The 24,610-nt window shown below is 39.8% G+C and overlaps 1 protein-coding gene across 1 annotated transcript in view; it reads right to left on the bottom strand.

Annotated features, from left to right (window-relative positions):
• The window catches only part of INPP5F (inositol polyphosphate-5-phosphatase F), a 39,985-nt gene that overhangs the window by 10,362 nt on the left and 5,013 nt on the right, over positions 1-24,610 (bottom strand). Inside the window, exons 2-12 of the mRNA XM_035547926.2 lie at positions 15,166-15,246; positions 8,688-8,824; positions 7,846-7,974; positions 6,971-7,138; positions 6,620-6,676; positions 5,376-5,574; positions 4,467-4,646; positions 4,113-4,180; positions 3,558-3,682; positions 2,179-2,256; positions 1,344-1,464 (exon numbers count right to left, since the gene is read on the bottom strand). Coding sequence (XP_035403819.1) covers positions 1,344-1,464; positions 2,179-2,256; positions 3,558-3,682; positions 4,113-4,180; positions 4,467-4,646; positions 5,376-5,574; positions 6,620-6,676; positions 6,971-7,138; positions 7,846-7,974; positions 8,688-8,824; positions 15,166-15,246 — 1,343 coding nt within the window. The remainder of the gene's footprint in view (positions 1-1,343; positions 1,465-2,178; positions 2,257-3,557; positions 3,683-4,112; positions 4,181-4,466; positions 4,647-5,375; positions 5,575-6,619; positions 6,677-6,970; positions 7,139-7,845; positions 7,975-8,687; positions 8,825-15,165; positions 15,247-24,610) is intronic.

Below are 24,610 nucleotides of genomic sequence, written 5' to 3' on the forward strand. Positions count from 1 at the left end.
GTTTTTCCATGGTAAGTCTCGGGTATAATACAAACCGAAGTCTTTTCCCACATACTAAACTGGTTTAAGCTGCAGTGTCCCATTCTGAAGTCAATACTACCACATGTAACTGCAGCGTAGTTGCTAGGTGTTAGGCCCACTGCAGGGATAGCATGGCAAACCTTAATTTACAGCTTATAACAAGAAGTGCTCGAGCATATTTGCAAGTTAAATGAAAAATGGTACAAAGCTGTTCATTGAGTTTGAAAACTCTGTTACATTCCCAGCTGACATAAAACAAATCCTATAGCTGCTAGGAAACGCAAAGGCAAGGTACTTGTAATCGTAACTACTCCACATCAGTCACCTTCCAATGCCTAGGGCGCTTCTCCGGCATGAATCGATTCTGAAGTACTTTGGCTTTAATTTGAGAATGACACAGCACGTCATGAACTAATACTGTAACAACGATTAATAAAGCCCTCTCCACAACAATTTATGCAATTCTCAGTTTAGAAACAGGGTCTTTGCGTTTGCAGAGGTAACGAAGATATAAACTAACCTAGTCTAAGATGACTGTAGGATTGCTGGTCCCACCCCAACCCCAAACATTCTTTTCATGACAAGCGCTCATCCTGTCATCTGCAAACAGTAGCTGCCAGACACAATGGTAAGAGCCATTCATTCTTCATCCTTATGAAAGGCCCACCTCATCTTCTATCCTTCACCTTACGTACAGCCAGGGTTGTTTGGGGCTGGGCTGTAACTGAAGCTTCAACGTTTTATTTACAACTATTATTACAAGATATTAAAAACACCCTCACAAGAAAAGAATATTTATCACTGAGCTTCTGTATCAAAAAAACAAATACTGGGGCAGGAAGGGGAGGAGGGAAGATGATCAGCTATCTGGGATGCTTACAGCATGAACTAATTCTCATTCCTCTACATGGAGAGACACAACAAATCTCCCTACGTGTTGCACCACAGTATTTCACTTAGAAGTAGCTAAAATAGCATCCAACTTAAAGTTAGATTTTAATCTTTTAACGTTTCACCTGGGGGAGTGATTTTTTTTTTTTTTTTTTTACTGCACAGCTTAAATTAAAATGACTAAATCAAAACAAGAGACTCATCTCAAGATGTGGACAGATAATCCTTTCTTCTCTGAAGAAAAAAGACTAGGCATCACTGTTTTAGAATGATTTCAAGTTATTTTAGCACTATTTGTTAGTTGCAGCTTTAAGGCTCCTAGTTTGCAGTAACCCTTTCCAGTAGGCATTTATCACTATTCAGTAACAAACACTTCCCTGTGAATAACGATGAGGTATTCAGTACTTAACGAAGACGTTAGTTGTACATGCCTGCTGTTCCATGACCACTCTTGCAATAGCAGCCTGTACTACGTTGGTACGATCCAGACAGTCCATGCAGTTAACTCGAAAGATTCCTTCCTGTTTACAAATCACACCAGCTTGATCAACCCTTTCAACAGAAAAAGAGCGAAAGCAGGTTAATTTACCAGCTTCTACAGACAGCAGGAAGTCTTACATACTGAATACAATTTAGTTTCACTCATCTCAGCTACGTGCCACACAGGATTAGGTACCCTTGTTCTCACTTATCCTTCCTCAAGGCCACATCTCATTAGTTTAGACTACATATCCAAACACGTGCTGTTAGGCCATAAACTTGATATGGTATGCCATCAGGTGTTCAATGCAATTCATACATAATATCAGCTTTCAAGAGAAGGAAATTAACTTCAAAACACAAACCAACACTAATGGCAGCAATATTACACTTGGAAAACGTTGAACAATATATTGTAGTTTAATGAAAGTCTGCAGCCATCCTCATTTCAAAATGCACGAACTTTAATATAAACTAAAGATCAAAAATGCCTACTGGTTTCAAGAGTAGTTCTAGGGCTTTTGCGTCAAATACAGAGTGTTTCCCATTAAATATAAGCAGCCCTAAAAATATTAAGGCAGCAAACCTCAAGCAGAAAACAGTGTGAGAATTTTTGCTGGTAGGTCTGTAAACAGCGACACTTCAGAACACTAAATGCAAGAACCTCGATGCAGAAGCTTGACGCCAAAACATACAGTTATGACACAGTCAAGGCTTCTAAATAGACACTTCCCCCCCCCCAAAAAAAAGTATTTCATACAAGTCTGAAAACAGTAAAGTACCTACCAACACCACTTCATGTCAAGAATAATATCATGAATGGCATCAGTCAATGTTTGAACATTTTCAAACTTCATTCCTCGGCTGAAATAAAGAAAAGTCTCTACTTTAGTTCAAACTAAGTTCGGTGAAATTCTGTTATTACAAGTAATATAAAATAACGATGGGGTTTGGCTAAGTGGGAGAGACAGACATTCTGACAAACGTCAAACAGCAGCTAGAATTCAGAACTATTTTAAACAGGTTAATACCTAAAACCAAGGCAAGAGATTCAGCATTCCTGAATCTATAAGGAGTAACAAGTATGCAACTAATCAGGAATGTGTAACATTCTGTACTGATTTTATGCAGAGTCAGCAAAAATAACCACTATGAATCTGAAACTGAGATAGCCTGCCCTGCTTTACCGACGATGCTACAGTACTAACACACCTACAGACACATCCTTCCCCCACCCCCTGCCAAATCTTGTATTTTCAGTATTGTTCCCTACTCATTCATGCTCAGTGTGAAAACAGTCCTTGCTACAGCACTTCTTGGGAGAAGAGTAAGCAAACAAAAGTGAAAGCTCATGTTAGTAAAGTAGCAAGTCAACCCATGATGTCCTTACAGAAAAGGAATTCTCTTAAAGGCCCTAAGTATTTTAAGGGTTTTCCCTTTCCCCCATTTCAGACAATATCTGCTAGTGACACACTGGGTCAATAACACTTCTCCAGGACAGATCCACAGCCTATATTAAGTTAGGAAATGAATATTAAAACCTAATTTTTAGATTCCATATTTGTCTACAACTGCAGTCTGCTTGAGGGAAGCAGGGGAAATGCATGCCTGTTTGACAGTTCACATGCTTGGGCATGCGAACACTGCACTAGAGCATGCCAGAGTGGAGTCATGAAAACAGCAGCTATTTATACTGGATTAAAATAAAATCTAGTTTGGTTTTTTTTGTTTGTTTGTTTTTTATCATTGAACAACAGCACCAGAATTCTCTAAACATTTGATGGGTTCTTTTAGAAAAAAAAAGCAAAAGGAACGGAATTCTTTACTATAAGCTGTTCTTAAGTGCAGAATGCTACACTATTTGAAAACCAGGTCACACACAGATGGACGTTCACAGCATGTTAAGGAAAGTCTTGCTTAAAAAGTAAAACAACTTTTAAGCTTTGCTTAATAAATAACAGTGTAAATTTAACAGAGACTGGGTACAAAGTTAACAAAAAAGAAATGCTTGTTTATCCCAACTTGAACTTCGGTTATTTTACTTTACAGAAGATATTCTTCCTATTTAGAAGAAAGCCATTATTTCTGCATGAAACTTTCTCCTCTTTACTCTCCTCCCATACCAAATAAAAATTAAAAGCAACATTTTTTAAAAGGTTTCTTACCAGTGCTCATGAAAGTCAAACGAAACGTAAGTCAAATTTGCATTGTTGTACAGAAGAACTTGTTTAAGGTAAGCATCTCCAATAATCTTCTCTCTGCCTGTCTGATCCACCAAATTAATAATGACCTGTCAAAAATGTAAATAATTAACACTTGTTATCCCCCAGAACATGACTTGTTGATACCACGTAATAAAGAGTACAACAGTTAAAGAGATTTGTAGGTCAACTTGAGGAAGTTATGGTCTTTGGTGGGTTGTACTTGAGATCAAATAAGCTCTAGAAGTTACCTGAATGATAGCACAAAGAAGCTAAGAACTGCTAAGACAGATATACAAGAGCGGGGCTTAAATGTCTTTGTAATTTACCACAGTTCTGAGTTACTTGAGAAGCTTGGTAAGATTTTATTTATCCACAACCCTTCCAGATGTCTAAAACCAAGCTTCTCAACAAATAATTAAAGCCACCAACCCAGATCAGCGATAACCAGGAAAACTGAACACACCAACTTTCATCCCCTGCACTTCTGTAAGATGACTGTCATCATGTAGCCCTCACCTGCTTTTTGTAATTTTTCAGCTGTTCTTCAAAATGCGCACGAAAACAGGACACTGTTTCATTTTCACCTACAAGGCAGAGCAGTGTTAGACAGAAACAGACTGTTCAGCAACAAATTCTGTTTGAAGTAGCAGATACCCAAACTTATGCTCTTCAAAAAGACAGCTCTGCTTAAAGTACCTAGAGAGAGCTTCTACAGAATTACTTTTACGGTCTTTCATCGCTTCAATCAACTTCAGCATTGTTCTACTGCTATAGTTTATTTGAAAATACATTCTTAAAAAGTTTACTTTTGAGTGCGTAACAGGGCGGAGAGAGGGAACAGATCTTTAAGTACGCTGCTGCAATACTTACTCTTGTCCAGTCGGGGCCGTGGGTTGTATCTATATCCAACTTGGCTCCAGAAGACAGGCACAGAGCCTCTTGTTTGTACAAAGGAAAGAGTGTGGTTATGAACGTGAATCAGTTGCTCTGTCTCAACGTAATTTGCCACATTTCCATTTTTATCAACACCTCGTCGCTTATACCGCATTCCTAGGAGAAAGAAGAATAATGAATAATTTGCATTTAATTATTAGTCTTAAAGACGGATAACTTTGGTAACCTCTGAACACGAGAGAGCTCCTGCCAAAATCCAAGATCAATGGTAAGAGTTTCTTTAATCTTATTCTAATTCCCCAAACTTATGTTGACTACATAAACTTTATTTACTGACACACCACACACAGGGAAAAGTCAGTTGCCAGGGCCAAGCAGTTTATTGGCACTGCTGGGTCACAAACATATAGTCCACCCCAAAGGCTGCATTAATCCCTGTTCCCTCAGGCTCAGCAGAAAGTAAACGCTGAAGTAAAACTTCCATGTTTTCCATGAACCTAAAGGCCACCTGTACAGACAGATGCTCCACTTCCCATAATAAGATCCCAGAAACAGCCCAAGCAGATTTATACATTCTACAGAAAAGAAGGCCAGGCCTATTTCAGGCCTGAAATATTGCATCAGGACAGTCGTACGCGAGGTCCTAAACAGTGTTCTCTGCAAAGATGGAAATTTGTCTTGGAACTATCACTTCCAAGGATACATTCAGTGCACAAGAGGAAGCTTGTGAAGCTCAGTTTTAGTAACTGTTCTCACATAAGCAGGCTATAGTGCCTACTTTGACAAGAGCTGTCCATCTGCTGAACAGCACAGCACTCAAATTTTAACTCCTGCACCCCTCTCCAGTACTTAGGAAAAATCCACATACTTTAAACATTTCCTTACCAGCTCTGTGCCGACTCCGCCGTGAAATAAGTGCCACCAGAAATGTTGGATGAATGTCATCTACACAAGTTGATTCCTGAGGGGGAGTTTCAGGACTGCTCTTCTCATCATCAGAAGACTCACTATAGTTTACTACAAGTTCTTCAATTTGCACAAATCCTTGTATGATGGGTATAATCCAGAAGTCCACTTCGGTATTCTGAAGGTTACAAAAAAATTTACTTTCCTGTTGGTTTCATATTACCTACAATTATTTCTGCCATTTCTCACATTTATAAACAGTTGCTTCACATGCCTTTCATGTTTTAAAGAAACTTTTGCCATACCCTTGTCCTATTTCTGTAAAAGGTACAAGCATCTTTCCCTCCATTAGTTGTCAGGCTTTTAAATCAGGAGGAAGACAGAAAGCAACTTAAGGTTTTGTTCCCCCAACGCCCATGGAAATGAAACAAAGCAAAGCAAAAACCCATTAATGAAAGAGACAGATACAGGGCATAAGGCAAGGTGTCTAGTGTAATCTTTTAAAGAAGCCAGGAGTTGGCCTAACCTCATATTTAGTAGTTAAAATCTCAGTCCTAGGGGTTTAATTCAGAATCAAGTGAGATCATACAATGAACAAAAAACTAAGAGACATACAACAACCATTCTTAGGTACCCATCATCCAGGAAGATACTTTATCTACTCTAAACTGAAGTTCAGTCACTGGTTCTACACTACTGTATGCTGATCAGCTGCTCTGTCCAAGGGGAAAAGAAGAAAACAGTATTCTTCACTTCAGAAGACAAAAACCATTCTGTGATTCTGTTTCAAATAAGAAAATTTTGGAATTCAGAGTTAGTTTCTTTTCTGGCTTTTCCTCCTTGTCAAGTAATCAGCTCTCTCCAGTGAAAGTTTACTTCAAAGATAAACAGATCTTAAGCTTGCCTTTTGAAATCAGTACAAACTGGCATATCGCACGTGAAGTTACTTCGCATTACTATATTTTAATAACTCCTTAAAGTTTCGTTGATGTTTGCTCATTAGTAGTGAATGCAGACTGACTAAAAGGCTGCCAAAGATTTGGCAGGGAGAAGAGGGGAGCATCAGCAGCCCGGGAAGTCAGCTGCAGAAGGTGCAGCCCTGATCATGACCTGTCTGCTAAGCAGGTTTTTAAGTAAACTCTATGAGGCTTTAAGTAAACATTTCAACTAAAACTAAAGAACAGTACATATAAAGCACAGCTATTGTTAAAAACAAGACTCACATCAGTGACGATGAGATCTTCAATCATGTGTTTGTTCCAAAAGAATCTGTCATCAACCTGTTTAAAAACAAAAGGCTTTTTTTGAAACATTTTACGTTAATATTTGGAAATCTCTCTGGTAAAGCCACCGATGTTATTCACTGCAACTGCACATCTAGGTCGAGTGTTCACTGCTTTTGAATATGACAGTTCAGTTCAAAACATGCTGCTGGACACTTCACTCCCACGCACTGAAGCCAGCAACAAGGCAAGATCTTCAGTTGCTGTAGACTTTACTATCAGAGAATGTGACCAGTCAAGTTTGGACCACGCACTTTCTAGGTGTGCTGGTCAACAACGAAGAATACTTACTTTTCGCCACAGTGACAAGTCAGTTTTCTTACACGCACTCTGTCTCTGCACAGAATTTGTTAGGTCATAGGTAAGGCTGTAGTAAAAAGAATCTGAATCCATGAACATTTTGAACAACTCCTCCAACAGTCTCTTCTCCAGCCTCTCCTTCTCTTTGCTTTCTTTAATCTGGGAAAAAAAAAAAGTAATGGCTTATGTCTTTATTTTACAGAAAAAGATTCTAGCCACATTTGCCAAAACCTACTTCTAACCTTGTGAGAAGTTGTCTTTGAGGAACAGGATCTTAAAATTCCTAGCAGAGATTAACACAAGTGCAAGCGTCTTCATTAATATCATGCATCACTGAGTACTTTTATCGGGAAAGACACCCAGAGCCCTCAGACTCAAACATACTGCTTGAATGTAAGCTCAATAAAGTTTCCAAACTGTACAGTTTCCAAACTAAAATACTGCCTCTACCAGTTCTAATTTTAATATTCTTTAAACTTTCAAATCCAAACCACGGTGTCAGAAGTGTTTGCTTTTTTAAGATAGTAACAGAATTATGAGAAACTCTGCGCCAAATTTTGTCTTTCTAATAAGAGACGCATATGTGGAACAGCTTGCAGAAGTTTAGAACCCCACTAGAGACAAATCCTAGGAAGGTGTTCTGTTAGGAGTTACTCAGCAATTACACAATTTCAAAATGGAAAAACGTACAAAAGCAACAGTGAAGTAATGAAAAATGAAACTGAACTTCAAAACAAGCTAGTTGCGCATTCCAGACTTACTGGTTTTCTTTCCAGGTCTCACTGCTCCACTTGATCACCCACCCACCATAACCTTCAAATTACGAAACAAGCATTTTGGAAGGAAAAAAACAGTAAAAAGCTTACCTTCTTTTTATTTGGAGCAGACACATTTGATTTAATTTGAGTAAGAGTCTTCAGCAGAAATTTTGAGTCATCTGGGGACTGTGTAATCTTCTCTGGCTTGTTTATCCCAAAGTGATGCTTTTTACAAAGCTAAGCAATAATGATATTGAATTAAAGCCAGTATTTAAATAGCCTCTAGAAAATTCAAGGAAACTAATGAAAGTCTACAACGTCCACAAACCTAGGGAAGATTCTCTGAAACACAGGGAGAGCGTACAGGTTTCCATCTATAGCACAGTTCTCTCCTCTTCCTTTTATAAAAAACATTTTCCCCTTTGGTTGTTTGTCTGCCTCGGTTTGAGGTGAGATGAGTATCCAGACCCACCTCCACTTACCACCAAGCTTTTAAAGTAAGTATTATTCACTTGTGATGTTTTTCCTTTAACCATTCTCTTTTGGCTTTGAAGCCAAGTTACAGAATTAATATCCCAAAACAGGACAGAATCAAGAGCATCCTTAAAAAAACCATATGCCCTCCTGATTTAAAGGAGATAGATATGACAGCTTCTCCCTGCAAAAAGCACACATGAAGTGTGCTCAATTACAATAATTTAAAAAATATATGCCAAGAACAAATTTTATTATGAGTTTTCAATTAAATTTGGACATCATTTTATCCTAGTTTCCCTCCCCAGCATATCTTGCTATTTCAATTAAACAATTTTTAAATTAAAGCAGCATTTATAAAACTGTTCAACATTTCCACATACACCACAAGGAGGCATGTATTTAATCTACATTTCACATTTATACTCCACTGAAAAAAGGGGGAAAAAATCATGATTTATTAAAGATAATCATACCTCCAATTCCAGATCCTGAGGTTCTGTTTCAGAAAGTGGAATCACCGCGATCTTTGTTATTTTGTACACCTCATGATCCCCTGGAAGTTTGCCAATCAATGCTTTCTGACGAATTAGGAGTAGCCACCATGGCAAATCTAAAGAAAGATTAGCAAAGGCTTACCGTGAAGTCATTTGCTTTAACTAGTCTGTCAGAAATTTTTCTCCCAGTGCAAAACCCCTGCCAGAAGCTATTTGACCAGAAGAGTCCAGTGAACGATGGTTTGCTGCCACGTTTCATTATTATTGCATTACAATAACAACAAAAAAAAAAAGTATTTACTCTACCTCAAAGACGGACATTTTCACAGAATTACCCATTAAAGTAAAGCTATCACTGCTTCATCTACAGCAACTAGGCTGTCTCTAGGATGATGCACCCACCCAGTGGAATGCACTACCACAAACAGCGGTACAACTTGAAGAGAACAGGTGGGGATCTTAGTTTCCTTGGCTAAATCAGCAGCAGGCTAGTGGTATGCTGGGATTTTAAGAGTCAAAGCGAAAGGTCTGTTAAGAGATGGAAGAGGTACAGAAAGTTTTAAAGACAAACTCACTAGTTCTCCTAACTGAGGAGAAGTCAACAGAGTTTAACGGAAGAAGTCCTATACACGCGTTAAAAGCTTAAGTAGACTTAAATATGCTTCCATACTTGTGATAGTAGCTTGTATCATGTGTTATGCTTTGGAATAAAATATCTAGCTTTTGAGAAGTCTGTTTAGAGGCTTTACAGCAAATGCAAAGCTTGTTTTTCTTGCTCAAATTCTGAACAGCATTTTAGCCTCCAACTCCTTCAACACATTCCTGCACGTCCTGTAACGTAAGGAAAACCAGGATGTTTTCTCAATATACTTTCAGCATAGAATTAAAGCTTCAAAGCTGTGAGCATCTTTCCAATTAAATCTCCAACGTTTTTGCCCAAAGCCGAAAAAGCGTTTAAGCAAGCTTGTTCATATAAAGACAATATTCACCGTGGTGATGCACAGCAGTGTATCTACAATCAATACTTCAATTCTTTTTCACTATCTTTAGTAGAGTGACATGCTTACTACACAGGGCACCAAGCAGCTTTTGAAAGTCACAGGTTCCCAGAATTACAAACATGCTGTGACAACCAGAGGCTGTTCCCAAAAGGGAAGAGGCAGAGAGAAGAGGGGGAAGTCATGCACCACTTGTTTAATTTACGCAGTCTTCTAAGAGGAGCCCCGCACTACTGCCTGAACACAGCATCAAAATCATAATCTCTATAGGATGAGAGAGAATTCAAGCTGGAAGGGATCTCAGGATGCCAGCGTCCTCAAGCTATCATGTCAAAACTGAAATGCCAAAAACCCCAGCAACAGGTAGAAGTCTCTATCCCTTCATCTAAAAAGGTGGCCTAGGTTTTCCTGTGCTTTGCCTACTGGAAAGCAATAATCAGGGCTTTGGAAACCCAACACAATCCAGGCTTAACAGAAAGGTAGCAAGTAGAGCACCCGGACAGGCTTGCTGTGCACGTCTAGAGTCTCATTTATTCACACCTATAGAAAGCTAGCCACACAACACACACCTATGAGGAGATCGGTATTTCAACAAACAAGCAGATTTTTTTTCAAGAAAGGATGCCATCTAGAGCTCAAGCAAAATAATCAATATGACACCATTGCCAAAAAAAAGGAAAGTGCCTTATATTAACAAGCCCTGGTAGCAGTAATAAGAACTTAATACAGTCAAGTCAGTTCTGTATCCTTTGAGTGCATTTTCTTTTTTTTTTTTTAAAAAAAGGACTCAGTCATCTTGGCATTTGTTTCAAAACTCCATTTGTCTTATAGCCAGAGCCAAAGAATGTTGAAAGAAAACAGGAGTTTCCTGGCAGATCAAAAGAAACAGTCCAAAAGCAATTATTCAGATAAAATATACCCTGAAGTAAAAGCTTCAACAACGGCCATAAAAGCTTATTGTAATTGCCAACAACATCTAGATGACTGAATCTGCCAGAGTTTATGCTTCTGCAGTTAAAAAAGTAGTTCTGTCAAACTTGTTTTTTTAAGTGAAAAAGACTGCTTACTGCCTGCCCAACGTAGGAGGTATGGTACATACAGGAGAACTACAGCTCCATCTCATTCCAGAAGACTGCACGTTTTTAAGTCATCCATCTAAAGACCTAACTTTTTTTTTTTTTACTGTTTTATGAACTGTGGCAGAGCAGATGGCAACAACTGATTTAAAGCACTGTATCTAAAGTAAGCCATTACCTCTCGTTCCTCACTGAAACTGGAATTCAGCTTTCCTGTCAGCACACCACTGCCATTTAAGTTATTTTCTAAAATTTCCCAAACAATCTAGCATTTACTTCTCCCAAGTACCTTTTTTTTTTTTTGCAGTAACTTGTCTTAAACTGCCTAAGTTTGCTACAAATGATGCTTTTTGCAAGTATTTTGATTCTAGCCAAGAAATACTATGGTACCATCTTCTTACTTTTGTTAGTGGAAGGAATTTAGATGAAAGCAAAGCAACTGTTTTAAGTTGTTGATTGGATGAAGATAGAGACAGCAGCAGTTGCACTTCCTTGAAGAGATTTCAGATACTGAACCACTTATTGTTTCTATCAAGATCCAGTGGCATGCTAACAGAAAAAGCTTTCCTTTCCTGCGGATAGGGAAGGAAGAATTTTGCTCCCCTTCTCTTTAGAGTCCGTGGAAACTTGCCATCAGTGTTTAACCCAGGTCTTAATTAACCAGTGGTTTTGTGTGCTTTTCCTATGCTAAGAGTGCAGACATGAAAATGCATTTTGACCACAGAACAGAAAAATGTGTGGTTGCAACAAAGGAGTTAAGTGGAATTTGGCTGGCACTGGCTAAGAAATCCAGCCCTGGTTATAATTAGATATACAGTATTATACGGAGCATATTCTGGCACCACGACATTCCATTAACTCACTAAGTCTCTAACCAAGTGATTAGAACTTCTGCATGGGAATTTACACCACTAAAAAATACACCTGAACCAGCAAACGATACTACCTGCAGGAATCTCAGTACTTAGAAGCCAAAGCTCTTCTAACAAAGCGAAGGGAAATCAAAATTGCTAAACCAAATCAGTAAATCAACGAAGATTTCAGGCTACTATTACTACTTTAGTAGATAAAGTATCTACCTTCAATTCTAACAGAAAATAAGCTCATTTTAGTTATTTATTGGAATTTCAACTAAAGGAAATTGAATGGCTATACTTATATTTTGTATGTATATACACTGATTGGATCACAAAACACAAGATCAATATTCTTTAACGGAGACCATGGTTATGCAAGAGATGTTATTTCCGTATAGAGGCACACACTTGCAGAGACTACTCTAATTGTGTATCTCTACCAAGAAAGCATGCAATGTTACATTTCAGTAAGTTGTCTTCATGACAGCCTAAAATCCTTTCCCCTTTGCATTCCTATTTTTACCCCACATTTTCTTACTTGTCATCTTGGGATGGGCCAACAGAAGGTAAAAGAGACCACAGCCAAGTATTCCATCATAGGTCTGACCCTCCAAAAAACTGTTTGAGGAACTTGACAATTTGGGAAGAACCAAAAGATACCTTCAGTAGAAATTCATCTCAGAAATGAGCGCACAATTATATCCAGATATACAACTGATCCTCTTGGGTAAAAAAAAATCTTTACAGAATTAGAAAAACATGCAACTAGCTAGTTTCTCACAAGACTGCTTCCCTGCCAAGAGAGCTTTTCTACAAATTCTCCCGTGCTAGGTCAGCAACAGAGCCAGCAAGATTAAGAGCATATTAAACCCCATCCCTAGTCACAGCAATTCGGCAACTGTCACTGATAAATCAAGAATGCCCCTGTAGTCAGCCTTGGGTTATTTCAAGGTCATCTTAGGACTATTCCAAGATGTTTGCATTAAGCAAATCTTTCAAGAATATCTAAGGATCTAAGTCCAAGATAAAGTGCATATGAGTTTAGTGACAGTTCGAGTATACTGGTAGCAATTTTAATACATAAAGTTATTTAAAGTTTCCAGTATTAGTCAACAAGATGCTGAGCAGAACAAGCCCAAACAGGACTAGTCAGCCAGAAGACCTTCAAAATAAGTTTTCTGATCCTTATAGTCCAGGAAGGGAAGGGGGGAAGGAAGAAGGGAAGAAATCAGAGCAACAGGTCCTCCTGTTCCTGTTGACACATTTGAGGTCTGGGAAAAAAAAAAAAAAAGTATCTCATCCAGCTTCCACAGCCCAGTCCTCTTACCAAGTATGGAGATAATGGTCCAGCACTGTTAAATATTTATACAACTCTTGCTGATAAAGTTTCCAGGTGACAAAGATTGATACACGAATAAGTAATGAAGACAGGTTACCGTTACAGTGTTAGATGACTCAGCTAGAGGATTACATAGAACTGCACTTAAAAATAAGCGAGAGTTCATTGACATAAATAGGTTTAAGACCACCTATGAAAGCCACTTCAGTCAGCCCTCTTACTTTGACTGCAACCCAATGAAGACAATCATTAGTAACTGTCAGCAGACACAGGGGACCAAGAGGTTTCAGCAAAAGACTATGGATAAATAACTACAGACATTCGCTCTCACTGAAGTGCCAGAGAATTAACACCCCTCTACAGGACAGCTGCATCACTAAATGCCTCAGTATGCGCAAGAAGGATGGTCTGTAAGTGGTTTGTGATGTGTTACCTGAACAAGGCAAAGAAACAAAATGCTACCGCTGGCCTAAGCAACAAGCGAGTGAAGTGCCTGGATGCGCATGATTGATATAGCCGCTGTAAAGAACATAAGGAAAGAAGAGCAGTATCAGACTTATTACCTAATAACCTTGATTTACCTGACAGCAGCAGGCTGGCACTTGTTCAAGGGTCACGTGCTGGGGAGTTTTAGCTCAGCTTCCATAAGCAGAAGCACCTCACAGTAAGCATGCAAGCAGGGATATTCAGTTGCCATGGTACAGGAGAACTTCCAGAAAGTATTTGAAAACGAGGTCTCCCCCTTCAAATGCTTTCATAGGAGGCTCCCTAGAGAGAAGGGGGAAGCCCTTGTGGACCTAAATGCTCGGTTAACAAACACAAACATGTTACAAGCAAGCATGGAGTATTTTCCCACAGAAGAAAAAGGTCATTACTGGAGTTCAGCCATCGTTCATCCATTTGTTATGGACAGGACACGCTGAACAGCTCAGACAGCCCGGATGAGAAGAGAAGGGCTGAGTCTGAACCACTTCATATCATCAGATCAGAAAGGACGGTTGAAAAGATCAACGGAAGGAGGACAGACAAACATCATGTGAAATTCAAAGATCAAGTGATACAACTGGAAAGGGAAAGCAATCACAAGCTTAAGAAATGAGATGGGCTCTAAACTATTCTCTCTGAAGTGAGACCTAGGGGTTACAGTGACTATGGAGCCAACTAATCCCAGAACTAGATTTGTCATACCCTAATTCAGGGGTGTAACAGTCCCCATTTTCCTTCTTTCTCTATTGTTAGTGTGCCACTGCCACCTTGACTGAGCTGTTTGTGTGCATGACACGCCACAAACATCTGATCCATTTCAGCACTTAACCCATCCTGGTACCTCAAACACACTTAAGACTCCACCTGTACTGATGACCTGGCCAGGCACTACGTGAAACACAGGGCTTAAGCACTTACAGAAAGGACAGTACACAGTAAATGAACAGAGTTTATGGCTAGCTTTTCTACCTGTCAGTAAATAGACATCCAGAGCGCTACTGGTAATAAAAGACCCCTTATAGATAAAAGCTGATATATATCTGAACAGGTATTTATTTTGGCTACAGGACTTTACAGCTGACTAAAGCAAAAAGAGTGACTTTATTTTACTGAAAAAAAGTTATTTAGAATCAGTTAAAGACAGGCTTAATATTAACCACAATACGTTCTACTTCTGCTTTTATTTTACAGCTATGTCTTACAATATCCCTGCTTAACAAAGAATGCTCTAAAAGTTCCTTTTACTTTCAAATAGTGATCTACCAAGGTAACAATCATTCTTAAGGCTTTAATTCTCAACATCTGAAAACCTGATTTTCGTGAGAACTTGCATTGTTAGTTGTCGCACAGTACCCTAAGAATAACAAAAAAGCTTGAAAGCATTATTCAAAAAAAGTGCAAAAATGTAAGTGGGTGCATCTCACACAGAGCCTTAGACAGGACTTCGGGGTACAGACTTGTATTATTTGTGAATGCAGGTCTCCGTCTTTTAATCAGACAAAGACGAACCAGAATGCACGCACTGGAGAGAAGAGGGATTTGCAAACCACAGCTATAATATAAACACTGACAAGTTTATACAGTTGGATTACACCACCATTGCAAAGAACATTACATCGTCCATTTCAGCTAGTTTTATTTACAGTATCACTGACCCTAAACCAAAGTGCATTAGCAGTATCAAAAAGAAAGAACACATACCCGTATGAAGCTGAACTTTACCGATGACTCCCTCCACCAGGCCCAGACAAATGGGGTTCCAAGCCAAGAGAAGATCAGTAGCTGGAAAAAGAGTACATATTTTGTGGTGAACTCAGCAGGACAATCAATCCAATACAGGCCATTCTCACTACTTTCTCCATCCAGAGAGTAAAAAACATGCCACGATTCCCACAACAAAATAAGTTACATACACTGTTCAGTTTTTCCTTGCTACCAATTTGCCATTTTAATTAGTTGACCAAATGATTTGTTCCTATTTAGAGCCCTACTCCATATCCCTTCTGGTTATTTCAGGAAATCGCTATAAGAGTGCTTTGGGCTACATAATTCAGTTTAAAGGAGGCTTAATTCTCCTAATATCCACTGGAATTTGTAACTTAATTGAAATTTTACATGGTTATAGTGAAATTAAATACAGGTCATTAAGCTGCTAATGTAGCTCTAAGAAGACCAGATGTTAACTTTCAGTCCCAGCTCTCTTATATTCATCCAGTTACTATTAGCTTCACATCTTTTTATATTTGTAGACACACACGTACACTGTTAAAGAAGTCTCACAACTACACAGAACAATACCGAAGTACACCAAGTTTTATGGCTTCCAGTTCTCCTACTGGTAGTGAATTCTAGTGAACCACGAGAAGTGTAAGAGCAAGCAGGAAGGCAACACTATCAGCTTCACCATCTGTGAAAGGTACTCCTCTCAACGGGAACCAAACCATCAAGTAAGATGGTATTAACACGACAAGCCTCTTGTGGTCAGAGTACCCACCGCTGATAGTCAGTAAGAGTTTCTAATAGCAGTGCAGTAAAAGTTCAAGAACGTGGATAAAAAATTCAGAAGGTAAATCTTAAATGAAAACGTCATTAAAAGCAATTAATACCTGTGTAGGCGAGGTTTTCCCATACCAAGAAGGGCAAGAAGTTTGTTATTATCTGCCAAACCTCACTGGTTCCAAGGAGGCCGAATTCTCCAATTAAAGTATTTCACTAGTCTAGATGTTATCTCCCAGGGTAAACAGACATTCTGAAGAGCAGACTCGCACAATACCCTAAGCCATGGAGTACAATCACCAACCTACATACACCTGACAATAATTTTTGAACACTTATTTTCAGACACTGTGTTCTCCTTGCAACTTATTTGCAACTCAGACTCTGTTGTTCCAAGAATTCCTAGCTTTCAGTTTAATTTCATCATGAAACACAAGCACTGACACGAGACACAGAAGTCAGAACAGACCTAAACTGAACTCATTTAAAAGGAGTTTCACACAGTTCCTTCTTGTCTGTGTGAAAGCACAAAGTGTGCACGGTAGCAAAATTTACCAGAGGTTTCAGGAGGCAGCACAGAGCTCCTGCTAGTGTACGTAACCAGGCTGTGCCATTTCATGCAAGACCCCTGCAGAGGAACTCCAGGTTCTTCCTGCTTCACTCTAAGAGAGCACTACAAACAGTTAGCACAGAACCTCGTGTAAGAGGGGATCACGCCATCACTTAGTTAAGTTTCTGAGAAGACTAAAATAGACGAGCACAAGGAAGTAAGTGTCAGCGTGAACAGTTTGATTTAGTACTTAGAGAAGCCTGAGGATACAATTCATCTTGCACCTGTATGCCAACAATCTTGTGCTTATACAAAGCGTGCTCAAGGGCAGCCTGAGCTTCAGCCCAAATAACACGCAAGAGCATCCTTATGCTGCGGGGAAATCAGCACCAAGCTTACAGGAAAGAGGAACACAAAAAACTTTCCCTACTCTTAAGTAGGGAAAAGCTTCGGTGAGCTTCTCCAGCTCACCGACACCACCCAGAGCCATCTTCGCCCCAGGAATCTTCTAGAGCTGTACTGTTTCAAACGTCATCTACTTTTTGCTGTCTTTGGTACCTGCAGCTCACTTCATCACTCACATTCCATCGTGAGAGCTCCAAACCAGGCAAACCAAGCAGCAAAAAAAGGCCAGACTTCAGAAGACTTCAAAGCACTGCAGGTTTACCGTAACTACAAAACTAATAATCCGAATACGGCCTAAGTCTCTTTAAACCATTCATTTCCTGCTATGACAAGATTAGTGGGAAAGCTCTGGATGGCAAGTGAGGTTTCGTTTTAGCAGCTTACAGAAAGGGGAGGGGGTGGGGGAAACCAAGATCTAGTTTTAGTTGCAGATAGGAGGAAAAGATAATTTAGACTTGCCCACAAAAGGACAAAGAAACTGTAACAGGGACTGTAAAAAAGAGGTTTCTGCAACTTTTCCAGATTTTTTGCTGTTTACTTTGACATATGTAGCCCTCAACATAATCATATGCTACGTCCAGGACTTCTGCAGGAATACTCCCTAGCAGCAGAGAGGATGAGAACTGACTCTGCCCCCGACTCCTCTGTTCGCTTAAAGCATTGACAAGATTTGCAGAAAGAGGAGCTTTTTGGAGCTAAATCCTAACGTTACACTAAGAGTTCAAAAGGCAAATACAGATCGACCAGCTGGGCACTATTGCTCTTGAGATAAGAGTGATTATCAAGCTCTCAACAGCGAAGGCTGGCTGCTTCCAGATGTTCCTGGGGGAAGGCAGGACGTAGCGGGTAAATGCTCCATCAGGGACATCGGAGGAGATTAACGTGTTTGGGATTTTTCTTCCAGCATCCAGTGAGAATCTAGATGCAAACAAGTCTCACTGCAGAAATGCCTGTAGGCTGTGGAAAAATACCAACTGCAGAATCACACTTTGTTTGGCAAGTATCACTTTTTTTTTTATACAGTATTTCTAGAGAACTTTGTATAGGAAAGGCCATGTGACAGCACAGAAGCAAGCGGGTCAAAGTTGGTTTTGCTAAATAAAACACATCTAGGTTTGACATTCTAATTAGAACTTAGTTACCAGTTATAGCTCCATTTCCTGCTTGGTAGCCCCGTCTTGACTCAGAGCCAACGCCAATCATGCTGAATAAATATAATTCAAGTATACAGCCATATGAACCTCTTGCTCTAAGAAGTATGCTCTGGAAGCAGAAGGTGGATGAACCAAAATAAAAGGATTGTTTTCTCTAGTTCCACTACCCCACCCCCCCAAAATATACAGGCTTTCATGCTGAGTGCAGTCCTGCTTACTCAGCTGCAGCAAAAGCAGCTCTCGGACTTCTGTTCAATGCTGTGAAATCATTCAGGACTGTTTGCCATAATTTAATCCCCTGCCCAGCAATCCTGGCAGCTGCTGTATCTTTAGCCATCATCTTTGCTAATCATTTTAAGGACTGAAGGTTACATGGCTGTGTAACAATTTTAAATACACTTAGATCCAAAAAAAATTAAATGGAAGCCTATAAGATTAGAATAACTGTAAAATATGGCAAAATTTAACTTGCTGGACAGTGATACATGTTACAAAAGATCTCTAGATCTTTCTAAAGCCAAGGAGGAAAGTAACCATGAAAAAAAAAAAAGAAAAGAAAATGAAAATCCTCAGTTAAAGTCTTCTGATAGTATACGTAAAAGACATTTAGCCATGTTTGACTGCTGAATGCTGAAGCCACACAACTGCAACTTTGAATTTTCTTTCAAGAAGAAGAAATGTCTATCAGTAAGCATTAACTACCACAAGGTTCTATCAAAGTACACGCTGGACTATTCTCTATACCCAAAGCCAAACAGGGCTTTGAGACATTTGAAATATAATTGATCAATAGTTACTTTTGCTTTCCATTTGTCTTCCTACAGATGCCATGCTAGAAATCTAGCGATCCCTTCAAACACAGACAGCCAGGAATAAAGACTTATCAACCAGAAATTGCAACCCACCATCATGCAACAGACTTCTCAGGGCACTGTGCATGTCAGAAACAATGCCAAAGTAGCCATTGTCCTCCACACAAAGAGTTGGAAACCGACAGAACAGGCACCCAAGGCAGTGAGCTCAGGTACACCTTCCCCTCCTCTGGGAGTTCGTCGTGCCCTCCTGAGGTTTTAATTTAAAGAGTTGCCAGGGTCTGATAGACCTTAGCACATGCTCTTAAAACTTTGAGGTACACGCTTGCACAGCAGGTTTCTGTCCCAAAGTACAGCATTTCCCATTCTCTCCCTTACCCCACTAACTAAAATCAAGCTATTGGGGAAAAAATTGCCCTTTTTTTTTTTTTTTTTTTTGCTGATTGCCATCTAAGATGAGCAATCAGGGAGCATACAGTTACTTCACAGCAACTGCATTGCAATCGTAATCGCAGCACACCAGAACTTCCGCCACAAACAGGGAACAAAACCAGCTTTGATGTGATTATTTCCACCACCAGCCCTCCAAACTTACCAGCAGCGATGCAAAGCCAGCAGCACCAGATAAAGCTCCTTTAACTGGTTGTGTTTACACAAGTGTGATCCTGGGAAGGGTGGTACAAAGCAACTCGGAAGATGGTCAAAAGCCAAAACCGCTTTCTAGCCCTTTGGCCATTCTTCCCCCAGCAGTCGCTCCAAGGTCAGGCACAAGTCCCGACAAGGGAACACGCTGCTTTGGGATTCGCCACCGGCTTCGTACTGTGACTACAGGCAAGTCTGGAGAGGTTAAGGAGCCAGGAAGAAGAAAAGATTTGATTTGGAACCACTTTGACCCAGCCCTTACTGCTGCCAGCTCCGATTCGAAGAGCGATAGCCATTTATCTGCCAATTTTGCTGTAGCTCAGGGGCCATACTCCTTATCTTCCTCAAACCCCCAGGAGTTTCAAGACCTCAGCTGGGAAGTGTTTCCTGTCAGTGTGCTCCGTATAAAAATTGACTGAACATCGCGGAACTTCAAGCTCAGTTTATATGTATTTATATAAACATGGACTGCTTATAAACATGTATTTATAAACAAACATGGGCTGTACAGAGACATAACCATCCAAACCTGCACACTGTTTATGAATTCTTACCGTAGCCTGACAGGGAAGCAATTCCTCCAGCCATTCTCAGCATCCAACACAAACACAAGACATTTCCATATGAAAAGAAAAAGCGCAGAAGCAACCTATTGTACGTGTTCAAAGTCAATTTTTCAGCTCTGCTAATATAGTACTTGACCCCTGAAAAGTAAACTTCCAGAAAACAAACAATGTTAATAGAGTTGAAGTTTTTTCCCCTTTAAGTTCTGGCTGCTTCAGATCAAAGACAACCACAAGCCTTCATTACTAGCACTATTGTACCCTTATGACTTTTCAAAGGGATCTAACTCTGCTTTCAAGTTCCAGTTCATCTTCGAATAGTGTTCTGAAATATTAGCCAGGATTAAAAGATTACAAGTTAACTGGGAAGACTTAAGAGTATCAAGTATTTCCTACAAGACAAAGGACTCCAAGTGCTACTTTGGCAAGAAAACTTAGGCTAATTAAGTTCTTTCTAGCACAGACTCCTAAATTCAGGTTTAATCTACTATAATTGCAGAAAGATGGAGGAATATTAATACACTTAGTCTTACAACTACTAGCACCTAATGGTCATGAAGTATTATCCTTATTTACTTGCTTATTTTCCAGCCCGATCTTTAAAACAGGTGGCTAGCCGAAGGGATAATTTGTTTAATTATCTTTAACTTTTCATTTAGACAGCTTGCTTAGTCTGCACGGGAGACCCGAGAGCCCTCGATCACTTAGAATTGAAGTGCTCCTCTTAACAGGGAAGTCTGATCACCATTAATCCCCATTCCCCCCATCTTTAGAAATCCACAGCTACTCTAAACACAGAGGATTTCAAAAAGAAAATCCCCACTAGTCTTCTCCTTGCTACTCCACCTTAGAGCCCTGTTAAAGTAGCCTGTTCATCCTCCAGCCCCTAAGGACTGGAAGCACGCTTGCCAAACAGCAACTCAATGGAAGTTTTCTTACAGAGTGTGTGCTCCTACAGTTGAGCCGGCACGCTACAGAGCACGCATCCATCCGGCTTGTGTCTAAGTGAAACAGTAATTCAGTTCGCTTGGACGCTTTCCTTAAGCATCTCAACATTGGACCGGATGAACAGGAACAATTTGAGTTCAATTCAGGTCGGACAGTGACAAGATTTAAAGCAGTGGGAATGGGGGCATGTAACACAGGTCTAATCTCATCACGGCAAAACTTTTTGAAAAGAGTAAGCAGGATGCAAGCCCTGAGAAAGTGCCTCACAAACGAGTCCTTACTACTTGTTTTGATAAATACACTTCTTTGTATTCTGCTGCAGTTGCAAAGTCCCCTGAGTCACCAGGCACTGCTCAGGAAACCATAAAAGCATATGGAAGAGATTCAGTTGTCTAGAGAGTACCCAATATTACAAGTAATTGCACAAGGAACTCCTGTACTACACGTGATAAACTGCCATTAGCAGTTGTTCTGAGGCCAGTTCTAAGGCATACAGTGATGGCAGATCCAATTAAACCAAAAAAAAAAACTCTAATTGCTAATTACGAAGTATTAGAAACCACCTCAGGAGGCTGTTCTGGTTGCCCCTGTTCCCCACACATGGATTACTTCACAACAAAATAACCACAGCACACTCCATTAGCGTGCCTTAACAAGCGATCCAGCAGTCTTCTTTTACACACGCAGCCCCACCAACTCGTTAGGAGCAAGCTGAACGTCACACTCACTGAATTCAACTCCCAGTCTCCTTCCACCACGGGAAAACAAAACGAAGCTTTCCCTAAACCACTCATGGACACCAAGTTTGAGAAGGACTGCCATCAGCCCCATGCCCTGCCCAAAGGAGTCTTGTTATACTGAAACATCTCAGACCTACAGTGAAGTTAGTTTTTCTGCTCTAGCCTAAAATCCTCAGTCCTGTTGTTGCACTCACTCAATATCGTGTTGCCTGTTCTTCTGAGGTTATCCATTACTCTGATGTGCCTCTTAGATTTAGCATCCTTGGAGGAGCTCAACTCTTCATTTGGGACTGCAGTTGTAAAGAAAGCATCACCTCAACTTGTTCTGCACCTGTAGGGCCCCTTGCTCCCTTAAAAAGGCTGAGGAGGAAACAGCTTGGAAAAAGCAGGCTGTGCTTCAGTGACTAAGAAATCTTTCCCGTAAGAATTACTTCTAGCCAAAGGTTTCCGCCCTATTCAATCCTCTTTCCTTGTTTTTCTCAGTCAGCATATTTTGCTCAGAAAGCACATCTCTGCTTCAGGCTATAAGCATTCTGGAAAATCTTGTAGCTGATTGAAAAGCTTCTTCAAATTAAGAAAGCATGACATTAAGAATGCATGGTTACTGTTAGCAGTAACCGTGACTAAGTAACTCTAACAGTGTACATGCTCTTTATCATTTATTCAAACGTTTCTTTTTGTATACATACTTTGGATGAGTTACTAGAACAGTGCAAAAACTAAGAACATGCTTGTCCTCTATCACCCATCATATTTAAAGTGTTCACCGGTGAACAGAATAGACTGGAAAGCTGCCTCAAAATGTAACTTAAAGTAATTTGGTGCCTCTTTCTATACAAGTTGTATTCTCAATAGTTTGATATTTCAACAGAGAACAAGTACAATCATTTTAGAATTACAGAGGACAACTGCAGGAGATACTGCAGAACAAATTGGATTTGCATACTCTGAATTCATGTATTTGTATTCCTGAATTCACGTATTCCTTACTTCATGGATTTGAACAGAAAGTAAAGGATTTCATTCCACGCTAGGTAGATTTTTATTGTTGTTTAAGTAACTGCTAGGGATGAATAGACTATGTAGAATCAAAAGACAACAAGCAATATATCACTTAAATATTACTAAAACATTTCATCCCTGAGAAAAGCTGAACATCGGTCATTTGTGGCAACGTTGCTGCTGTTCTAAACAAACGTGGCGAAAACAAACCCAAGTTCCCAGTTAGCAATAGACCAACCACACTTGTCATTCACACTTCGCAACTGCCCCCGGGCAGCGTCATGCACTTCTAAATTTGGCTCCAAGTTCTGTTTTGTTCTTTAAACCACGGCACTGTCACATTTCAAGCCATGTGTTTACCTCAGCATGTTCATGGGATCTTGCCAACTGTCCCTAGCACGTTATCAGAGACCAAGACTTGGGGCACACGAAGCTTCAAGCTTAAAGCCCTTTCAAGTTGCTTGTTTTCAGTTTTCCACAGACAACACAAAAACTGTTTCAGGGCTTCTAGTCAAGTAAGATTTCTTCCTTAAAATGAACACCAAAGTTTTCAGGTGAAATTCTATTAGTGGTAATTCGGTTTTTCAGAAAATAATTCTGAGTGTAATTTTTGGGAGGTAGAGGTGTTTGGACCAAGCATATGCAATGCATCATTGAGTACTAATATGTGTTTACCGAAGCAGAGCTTTCGTGAAATAAGTTTGTGCTATTTCTAAATTTCTCCTCCAGAAATCTGTTCAAAGGTTTCTCGTGTCTTCCTGATATTTGCTCCTATTACTCGGTTTCCTGTGAAGACATAAGTGCAGTGACTTTGGCAACTAAAAGATAAGAATACAGTTAGAATACAATCATCTGCTAAAACTGAAGACCATCAGCTGGAAACACGAGTCCCACCTACAAGAATTGAAGCACTATACAAAAAGTTTACACGGAGGGAGAAGAAAAACCTGCATGTATCCATCCTCACCCCCTCCTAAGCGGGCTCTTTGTTTTCACATTCCATCTTGCCATGTGTTATTTCCTGGCCAAGATTTTCCAAGCGATACTTACAAGAGTAAGCAGTATGGCTAAATCATGACTGAAAATAAGCTTGTGAAAGCTCTCTAAATTGGGAAAAACAAGTTAAATCATCCCTGATCAAATTAGATTAGTGTAGCAGAACGCTGGGTTTTCAAGAAATACAGATTGTTAATTGCAAGCGGGAATTTCTGTTGGATTAACCATATGCATTTTTGTAACAAATATAGAACGTTCAATGAACACAAGCAACTTTCAGAAGCAGAAGTTTATAGCAAATGTAACACTCACGAGAAGCAAATTTTGAGCTACCAAATCTGTATTTTCTCAAAACCTTTAAGTATATTAAAAAACTGTGTACTTTATTATATTAAGCATGAATCATGAAACCTCTAGACACTGACAGAAGCTTTTATTGCTTTTATCTGTTGTCTCGAATCTTTGACGCACTTGAGGGAAAAATTATAGCCTGACAAACTCCGGGCCTTAAGTCTCAGCACAGAGCCTTAACAATGAGTTTCAACAGCATTCAATATTTAAGCTACTTTTCAGAGCTGCTTGATATGACTCTGCAGAGTTTACCTCTAAAAGAAAGCCTTAAGCCACCATCCAACACGTCTCACAGTTGGAGGGAACCGTTTAGAGGAAGTTAGGACCAAGTCCCTTGACATTTCAGGACTCCAGCTGCAGCTGGCATGCAACAGGCTGGAACAGAAGCGAAGGAATGTTTTCTTGCCGGCAGCCTCACCCCTATTGCCAGGAAATGCCCAGCTGCCCACCAAATCGCTTCCTCTGGTCACCAGAGCCTTCAGGTAAG

This window comes from Cygnus atratus, chromosome 7 (assembly GCF_013377495.2).
Source record: "Cygnus atratus isolate AKBS03 ecotype Queensland, Australia chromosome 7, CAtr_DNAZoo_HiC_assembly, whole genome shotgun sequence".
Lineage (NCBI taxonomy): Eukaryota > Metazoa > Chordata > Aves > Anseriformes > Anatidae > Cygnus > Cygnus atratus.